At 53.7% G+C, this 8,605-nt stretch overlaps 1 protein-coding gene across 6 annotated transcripts in view; it reads right to left on the bottom strand.

The window, feature by feature from the left end:
* Positions 1-203: 203 nt before the first annotated feature.
* The window catches only part of TMEM38A (transmembrane protein 38A), a 20,534-nt gene continuing 12,132 nt past the window's right edge, over positions 204-8,605 (bottom strand). For all 6 annotated transcript variants that reach the window (XM_044774257.2, XM_070519354.1, XM_070519352.1 and 3 more), the window contains 5 exons: positions 6,937-7,093; positions 6,489-6,673; positions 4,137-4,224; positions 2,360-2,477; positions 204-1,592 (listed from right to left, as the gene is read on the bottom strand). In XM_044774257.2, the coding sequence (XP_044630192.1) occupies positions 1,365-1,592; positions 2,360-2,477; positions 4,137-4,224; positions 6,489-6,673; positions 6,937-7,093 (776 nt within the window). In that variant the 3' untranslated portion in view covers positions 204-1,364. The remainder of the gene's footprint in view (positions 1,593-2,359; positions 2,478-4,136; positions 4,225-6,488; positions 6,674-6,936; positions 7,094-8,605) is intronic.

Here is an 8,605-nt window from a genome sequence, read left to right as displayed (position 1 = left end):
GTCAGTGGTGGAGAGAGGATCTCAACCTGGGTCTGCTTGATGCCAAACCCCACAGACTTCACCCCCAGCCACTATCTCCTCTTGGCAATCGGGGGCTGCCATGAGCCTCATTCCCCTGGACACTCCGAGCATTTCAAAGGACACAGACCCCCACCGTGTCTTGAGGCCGAGAGAGCAGGAATGAATCAGACAAGCCAACAGGATCTTTCACAACAGATTTATTTGCTGAACCTTCACGCCCAGCCTCGATGGACATGCAAGAGGATGAATTTGGGGGCCTTACAGGCTCAGGAGCCACTCACCTCCCAGGTATCAATGGATTGAGGCACTTTCCAAACAGCTGTGCAACACCTGGGACCCCTGCCAATCCTGCGCCAATCTCGACGCAGCTGTAGGCTGATGCCCTGAGCACCCGTGTGCAGAGGGCAGCTCTAAGCCTGAGACTGGCCGTGCCCAACCCACCCACCTGTCTCAGACATCCTGTTGACCTAGGCTGAGATGAAGATGGCCAGGAGGGGCCCTCAGCTACCATCCCCCTTGCTCACCCTGACCCAAGGTCCCAGCCCGGCCAGCAGCAGCAGCACAAGGCTTGGCACTGAGCGGGCAGCAGTATATTTGTTGAATGACTGAATGAGCAGTGATGAGGGGCACCAGCATGAGAGGCCTGATGCTTCCAGAGCTGCGTCTTGGAGTCTGCAGCCGGCTGCATTTCTTTGGTTTAGGGGCAGCCTGAAGCCGAGGATCAGAAGCCTTCCCACCCTCCAAGCTCTCAAATCTGGCCTGGCCATGTCTACTGAAGGCCTCCTTTGTGCCAGGGAACTTGTGGGGTTCTCTGATCCACACACACAAATGCTCTACAATGCAAAGCCGTTCTTCAGCACAAGGAGCATCCCTCCTGCCCGCATGGTGCTGTGAGCTGCTCCGGCCACGACGTCACCTCGCAGCAGCCCGCATACAGAGGAGCACAAGTACTCAGGAAATGCTGGTCAAATGAACGAGTCTCCATGTGGCTTGAAATTCTTTCAGAGTCAAGATGTAATTTCAGAGAGGAAATAATATAAATGCTTAGGTTTCTGGCTGGAGCTGCTGCCGGGATTCTGTGGGCCCTCCAAAATGCTGTGACACTATGGGGGCCTGGCCAGGAAAGAGAGGGACTCCACCATTCCTACAAACACGCTTCACCCCCCACATCTCACCTAACCCCCGACATCAGCCCTGGAGGCTGGGCTGATAGCCCCAGTTTGCAGACAGGGAAGCTGAGGCCCAGAGAGGGGAGAGCTGAGCCCAGGATACCCCCCTTCCGGCTCTGTGGGTCCCGGGTCTGGGTCCTCTCTCTGGCCTCCTGCAGGCCCCCAAGGTGCCTCCTAATCTGTCTTCTTGGTCTTCTTTTTCCTGGAGCCCTCGCTCAGCTCCTCCTTGGACTTGGTGGGCAAGGCTGAGTGCGCGGAGCTGGGCCCACCGCCGCTGAGGGATCCACCGTGGTTGTCGTGGTGATGGTCGCCCCCCCAGGCCATCCCGAACAGCACAGGGCAGACGTAGCCCTCCAGAACATCAAAAGGGGAGCTGTGAGAGTGAGTGGCTGTCAGGAACACCTGAAGGGGTGGCAGGGGGATATGGAGACAGAGAGAAAGTCAGAGCAGGACGGATGCAGAAAGCAAAACAGGGGGTGGGGGGAAGAGGGAAGAGAAGGTCAGCCAGGTCAAGGTCAGGTGCCCAGACCCAGCCCTCTGGCTGCATGCATCCCCAGGAGGGTGACCCAGTGTCCCGGGTTTCCCAGGATGTGGGACTTTTGGTGATAAAACCCAGACAATGCTGGGCACCCCAGGATGGTGGCTCACCCTCTCCCTGGAGCACTCCCCACCTAGGCTCAAAGAGGAGCTGTGCTTGGCCTGCGGTCCCCTCCCAGGGCGCCGGCAGCAAAGCTCCCCAGCTCCACAGGGAGGGGGTGGAGGGTGGTCCCTGAAGACCCCTCCTGGGTGGCATGACACCAACTCAAGGCCTGACGGTCAGACCAGCACCCTTCCTGGTCCAGCCTGAGTCCCAGGCGTCCTGAGGGTGTCTCCCCTGCGTCCGGTCCCCTGGCACTCCACACCTGAGGCCAGAAGCCTGGATCCGCAGACTCCACACACTTCAGCTGCCCTCTTGGCCTCTGCCCAGGCTGCGCCCCGGCCCAGAGGCCTTGTTCCTCCATCCCTGTCCCCACTTGCTGGACACTGCTCTTCTCAGACCCTCCTCCCACCCGCAGACCTACTGGCGAGCCCCCTCACACCCACTTGGGTCGTCCTTTCTGGGACACGCGGCTGCAGGTCCAAGCCTGCCCCGGAGGCGCGGGGCAGCGGCAGCGCGATGGGAAGCTTACCTTGCAGGACACCATGAACAGGGTGAAGACGAAGATGAGGCTGGCTTTGGACAGCGGGAGCCAGCGGGTCTGCTGGAGGGTGAAGAGGACCGCTCCGTACAGGCTGGCCTTGGTGGGGCTGCGGGGGCACCGCCCGGTCAGACCTCTGCGCCTCCCGCCCCCTGCTGCGCCCACCCCCGCAGGGTGTGGAGATAGTGTCTCCCTGGGCAGGAGAGTGCTAACGCGGCCCAGAGAGAGCTGGCCTTTGCCTGACTCCTGAGAGGTACCCTCTGAGCCTGGGGATGTCCTGCCTGATGAGTGTCTGTGTTTATGAGGGGCTTTGGGCCACACCAGTTAGTGACAGTGTGATTTAGGGTGGGGTCTTGGGCCACGTGGTATCAGCTCGACCTCTGGAGGGGCTGGAGGCTAAGGCCAGCCGTGCAGGCAGTCACCTGTGTCTGTGACCAAGCCCTCATAAACCCTGGACCCCAGGGCTCAGGGAGCTCTCCTGGTTGGGACTAGTCAATGCACACCATCACACACGGACGCTGGGAGCACAGGCGCCATCCGCACAGCTCCACCGAGGGGACAACTGGGAGCTCACCCCTGGTTTCTCCTGGACACTGCCCCACACACCTTTTACCTTCCGAATCGCCATCTGTATCCCTCCCCTATAACAAACTATAAGCATGAGTATAACGGCTTCACCAAGTTCTGCGAATCCTTCTAGTGAATTGTCAAACCCCAGGGTGGTCTTGGGGATCCCTGAACAGCACACTCCCCCAGAAGATGGGATTAAAACACACGGTTTTTACTTAACCCTCTTTTTCTTCCTTGCAGAACAGGTTTCCAATGTTTTAACTTGCTGCAGAAGACAGACCCGTGATGTCTGTTCTTGGTGCCTGTCGCTCGTGGTACGCACTTAATGACGACAGTTCCGTCCAATATTTCCAAAGCCCTCCCCCGGTACCCAGGCCAGGAGGCATCCGAGTGTCACTGCACAGAGCCCTCACACTCAGCTGGTGACGTGGAAATAGAATCCAAGAGGGGAAGCCACCTGCCTGCTTAGTAGCAAGGGATGCAGCTGTCTGGACCCCCATTTCTCTGTCAGTGAACTGAGGGTGGGCACAGACTTCTCATGGGGATGAAATGAGATAAAGCAGTGTTTTCTAAAGTGTGAAATGGGAGGTCATTTTCCCTGGCAAATGGGTGATTTTAATTGTCATATTTTAACAGCAACAGCCTTATTTATTGTAGATTGGGAGATAGTTTAACTACCCTGAAGCTGTTAGGTCTTTCAAAAATGTCTTAGGCTATAGGCAGTGTGAGGTCCTAGGTTGGGTCCTGGATGCCACCACGTGGCCCTGCCCATGGTTCCCCACTTAGCGCCAGCCACACTCCCTACCCATGTGCTCTGCCCATGCTGTGTATCCCTCACTCCCCACCTATACTCTGTACCCTGACCCAGTAGAACTGGGCAAAATCACTGTTCTTCTCTGACTTGACAGTTGGCAGAGGTGCTGGCCTCTGTCCGGAGGCTACTTCTTTGCCAGAAAACTCCTACTCACTCTTCAAAACCCAAATCAAGTGTCTCATCTCCCTGCAGTTCTGCCTGCCCCCGCCCCCAAGACAGAGCTGTGGCTCCCCACTCTGGGGTCTCCTAGCCATGGGCTCTGGAAGCTTCTGGGAAGCAGAATCAGGGGCTGAGACTTCCAAGTTACCAAGAGTATCCAACCTAGGATCAGGCCCAGAGGGCAGCTGTGCATGCAGGAGGACAGAGGGGAGGATGGGTACTCACAAGGACATGTGCAGGATCTCGTTGGTCTCTGGCTTCCAGACCCCTCGGAGCAGCTGCTCAAAGTTGGACATGAGGGCGACGCCAGAACCTACGGGACAGGGTGCTTCTGAACAAGCCCGCCACCCCAACTCCCTGTTGTTCGTGACTCAATTCCCAAGGAGGCAGCCTCTTTGCTCCTGGAGTCTTCTCCAGAGGGACACTGAGCCTGGGGTGTATGATCATCAGTTGCAGGTGGGGAAGCTGAGGCTTAGAGAGGGTACAGTCTTGCCAAGGGTCACACTGCACATTCAGAGCAAAACCACCGTGAAGAATTGAGGTCTTGTCTCACCTGCAAGGTATGTCTTGGACAAATCCAGGTTTTCTGCCCCAACATCCCCAATCTAGGACGCTGAGCTGTGCGTGAGGCTTCCAGAGGGCTCCCCACCCCAGCCCCTCTCCTCCTCAGGGCTCTGAGCTTTCAATCTTTCTCAAGCCACCTGTCCTCTGGGAGGCATGCTGTACCCCTGGGGAATTTGCTCTGCAATACAGGCTCCCTGGAGAGAGAATAAGGAGACTCATGCGGAGACACAATGGTTAAATTTCTACAAGAATCTTCTCATTTATCCCAAATGTCTCAGCTAAGAGGTTTGGACTCCTACTCCAGGAGCAGCTGTGCTAACTGCGGTACAAATGACTACATGTGTACCACTGGACCAGGGGTTTGCATCTGGGGTGATTTTGCCCCCGGGGAGGCATTTGACAATATCTGGAGACATTTTGATTGTTGCAGCTGGGGAGGGGCTGCTACTGGCATCTAGTGGATCAAGGCCAAGGATGCTGTGCAACACCCTACAAGGCACAGGACAGCCCCACCACAGAGCATGATCCGGCCTCAAGTGTCAGTGGTACTGAGGATGCCGTGGCTCAATAAACGGTGATTCTAGGACCCGGCATTTGGGAGGTACTCACTTTGGTGGGCAGGAAGCAGGGATGAGGTGCCCAGTGGTGTTTAGCACCTGCTTGAGCCTCCTTTCCCTGCCTTCCTGTTACTCTTTGGTCCACCTCTACAACTATTATTGTTGAATTGACTATTTCTCCTTTAACTTCTCTCAGTTTTTGCTTTATGTATTTTGGTGGTCTGTTTTTAAGTGCATATATGTTTCCACTTAGTATATCTTCCTAGTGGATTGACCCATCACTATAAAATGTCCCCCTTTATTTTTAGTAACATTTTTGTTTTAAAGTCTATCTTGGTCTGCCTCAGCACAGATGTAGGAGAGGAAAAACGGGGGCTTCAAAGTAGTCATGAATGTGGATGTTGGGTTCAGAGACCCTGGAGTCAAGCCCAGCTTCACCCTCTTAGCTTCATAACCTTGGGTAAGCCACTTCATTTCCCTCGTCAGTAAAAGACAATGATGTTAGACTGCTTCTAAAGAATTCTAGGGATCAACTGAGATAAAATGCACAAAGACCTCAACTCAAAACCAGCCCTCGGTCAAGGGTCTTAACCTAGAGTCCATGAACCCAGACAGAAAACAGAATTACATCTGCATTTCCACCTCCCTCACTGAAACCCAGCCTTTCCTCCCGTCGTGAAGGGAGGCAATAACTTCAGCAGGATTTGCAAGGCTGTGACTCTATTACCAACAGAACCCAGAATTTTTTCTTTTCACATTCCCGTTGTTGCAGATGGTTTCAAACATCATTTGTGCTCCACAGTACTTCAAAAATTCCAGAGTTACTAGGCGCTAGCGGAAGGTCTGTTATTTAATGCATTAGTAAAGATGCATAAAATTACTGTATCAGACTTGAAAAAAGTTTTGATAACTATTTTTAAATTAATGGGCTTCCATTATTATCCTATATATTTTATTTGATGCACTTAAAAACATCAAGGGCTTCCCTGGACTGCCAGAAGAGTTGTGGCTCACACAGCTCAAGAACCCTTGTGGTTGCGAGGGTGGGTTTCCTCTTCAAGAGGCATTTGGCAATGTCTAGGGACATTTTTGGTTGTCACATTGGCAGATGCTACAGGGTGGAGGCCAGGGATGCTGCTCCACACCCTAGGGTGCCCAGGACGGTCCCACCGGAGTGTGACCTGTCCCAAGTGTCACTGGTGCTGCAGTTGAGAAACTGCTCTAGAGACATCAGCTGTCAGTGATTCATGGTCCTATTTACCTCTGAGAGTTAAATTTCTAGAAGAATCTTCCCATTTACCCTAAAGATGTGGGCTATGGGGAGTCTGGACTCCTACAGTGGTTCTGACGCCCCATAGCCTGGAGGAATGGCTGTGCCGCCCGGGGTGCCCAAGATGTACCACTGAGCAGGGGGTCTCAGCTGGGGTGATTTTCTGTTGTCATCATGGTTGTTTACCTTTGACCCAGCCGGTGGCGATCATGACAAACCACCCGTGGTGGTAGTGGTGATGTGCGTGATGGATTCCCACGGCAATCTTGCGGACTCTCACCACCTCCTTCATGGCCACAAAGATGAGTTTCACCGGCAGGAAGCAGACACACTTGTAAAAGAGGTCCAGGGGGCAGAAGAAAACCAAGTACCTTTGTGGAGACAACGCGGAGTGTTGGGGTGCACAGACTGTGGGGCCCCCCAAAAGGTGAGGTTGTGTCCAGACCCCCCCCCTCCCACTTGCCAGGCTCAGGACAGAGTTGGGCAGTGGAGGGCAGTGCATTCAGGGCCACTGTGGAGGTGGTGCTCGTGTTTCCTAGTTCTTCCGACCTCCTGCCTCCCACTTCCCGGGTGGCTGGGTTACCCCTGCCCGTGGCTCTGATCCCCCATGCCCCACCAGCCTGGTGATGCTTACCAGACAGCTGAGGCCAGCAGGATGCTGGAGTTGTTGCCAAAGGAGTCTATCAGGGGCTCCCCGAGGAGCAGATCAGCCAGGATGTAACTCCCGAAGCAGTGCAGCATGGCGCACAGCCAAGACGCCATGGGGTGGCGCCGGGACAGCTCAACTGCTCCTGGGGGAATGGGGGTGTCCCCCACTGTCACCAGGGTGCCAAGGGCATGCTTCACCTACATGCCCTCTGGTCAGCCCACCCAATGCCTTGCAGCTTGCCCATTTTAGAGGAAGAATCATGGCTCAGAGAGGCTGTACACAAGCCCGAGGTCACAGAGAGAGAAGGCTGAGCCAGGTTGGAGCTCTTTTCTCTGCACTCAGAGGGGTGGCAATACTCAAAAGGCCAGCTCATGTTTAGCAAGCACTCCCAGGTCTCAGACACTGGTTCAGCGTTGATAAGAGGGACGTGTTAAATCCTCATTGATAACTGCAGCCGAGCAAATCCCTCTTACCATCCTCATGAGGAGGTGGAGGCTGGGAGAGATGGGGCGCGTGCAGCTAGGGACGCCTGCCCTTGACGCGGTGACTCCTGCCTTGGGCAGACGCCAAGGTCCCTACCAGCTTACATCTGCACTCTTGGCCTCTCCCTCTTTACAAAAGTTTTTTCATTGTGGTAAAATATATGTAAAACCTACCACTTTAACCATTTGTAAGTGTATGGTTCAGGGGCATTCGGTACTTTCACTGTTGTGCAGTCATCACCACCGTCTCCAGAACTTTTTCACCTTGTAAAACTGAAACTCTGTCCTCAAACGGTACCTCCCCACCCCCCACTCCCCAGCCCCTGGCACCCATGGTTCTACTTTCTGTCTCTGTGAGTGTGACTCCTCTAGGGACCTCATGTAAGTAGAATCACAAAGTATTTGTCCTTTTGTGTCAGGCTTATTTCACTGAACATAATGTGCTCATGGTTCATCCATGTTGTAGCATGTGTCAGCACATCCATCCTTTTTAAGGCTGAATAATGTTCCTTTGTAAGGATGGACCACATTGTGTTTATCCATCATCCGTCAAGGGACATCTGGCTTGTCTCTACCTTTTGGCCATTGTGAACAGTGCTGCTAAGAATACAAGTGTACAAGTGTCTGAGTTCCTGCTTTCAATTCTTTAAGTGGAACTGCTGAATTAAACGGTAATTCCATGTTTAACTGTTTGAGGAACTGTCAGACTCTTTTCCACAGTGGCTGCAGCATTTTACATTCCCACCAATAGTGCACAAGGGTTCCACTTCTCCACGTCCTTGTCAACACTTGTTTCTTGTTTTTTAGTAGTAGCTATCCTGATGGGTGTGAGGTGGTATCTCATTGTAGTTTTGATTTGTGTTTCACTAATGATCAGTGATGTTGAGCATCTCTTCACGCACTGGTTGGTCATGGCTTATCTTCTTTGGAGAATTGTCTGTTCGTATCCTTAGCCCATTTTTTAAAAGTTGGGTTGTATTTTTGTTGTTGAGTTGTGCTCCCTCCCTTGTATGGAGAAGGGTCACTTGCTGGGAAAAGAGCTTTGCTTGGCCCCAGATGGGAAGGCAGAGCAGAAGGGACTTGAAAGGTGGAGCTGAAGAGCTCCCTAGCCCGGTCTTGCTGGGGGAGTGTCATCAGGGCAGAGGGAAGCCACTAGTGCTGGGACGGACGGG

This window comes from Equus asinus, chromosome 10 (assembly GCF_041296235.1).
Source record: "Equus asinus isolate D_3611 breed Donkey chromosome 10, EquAss-T2T_v2, whole genome shotgun sequence".
Lineage (NCBI taxonomy): Eukaryota > Metazoa > Chordata > Mammalia > Perissodactyla > Equidae > Equus > Equus asinus.
The sequence above is the reverse complement of the archived record's forward strand: the minus strand, read 5'-3'. Positions and strand labels throughout refer to the sequence as shown.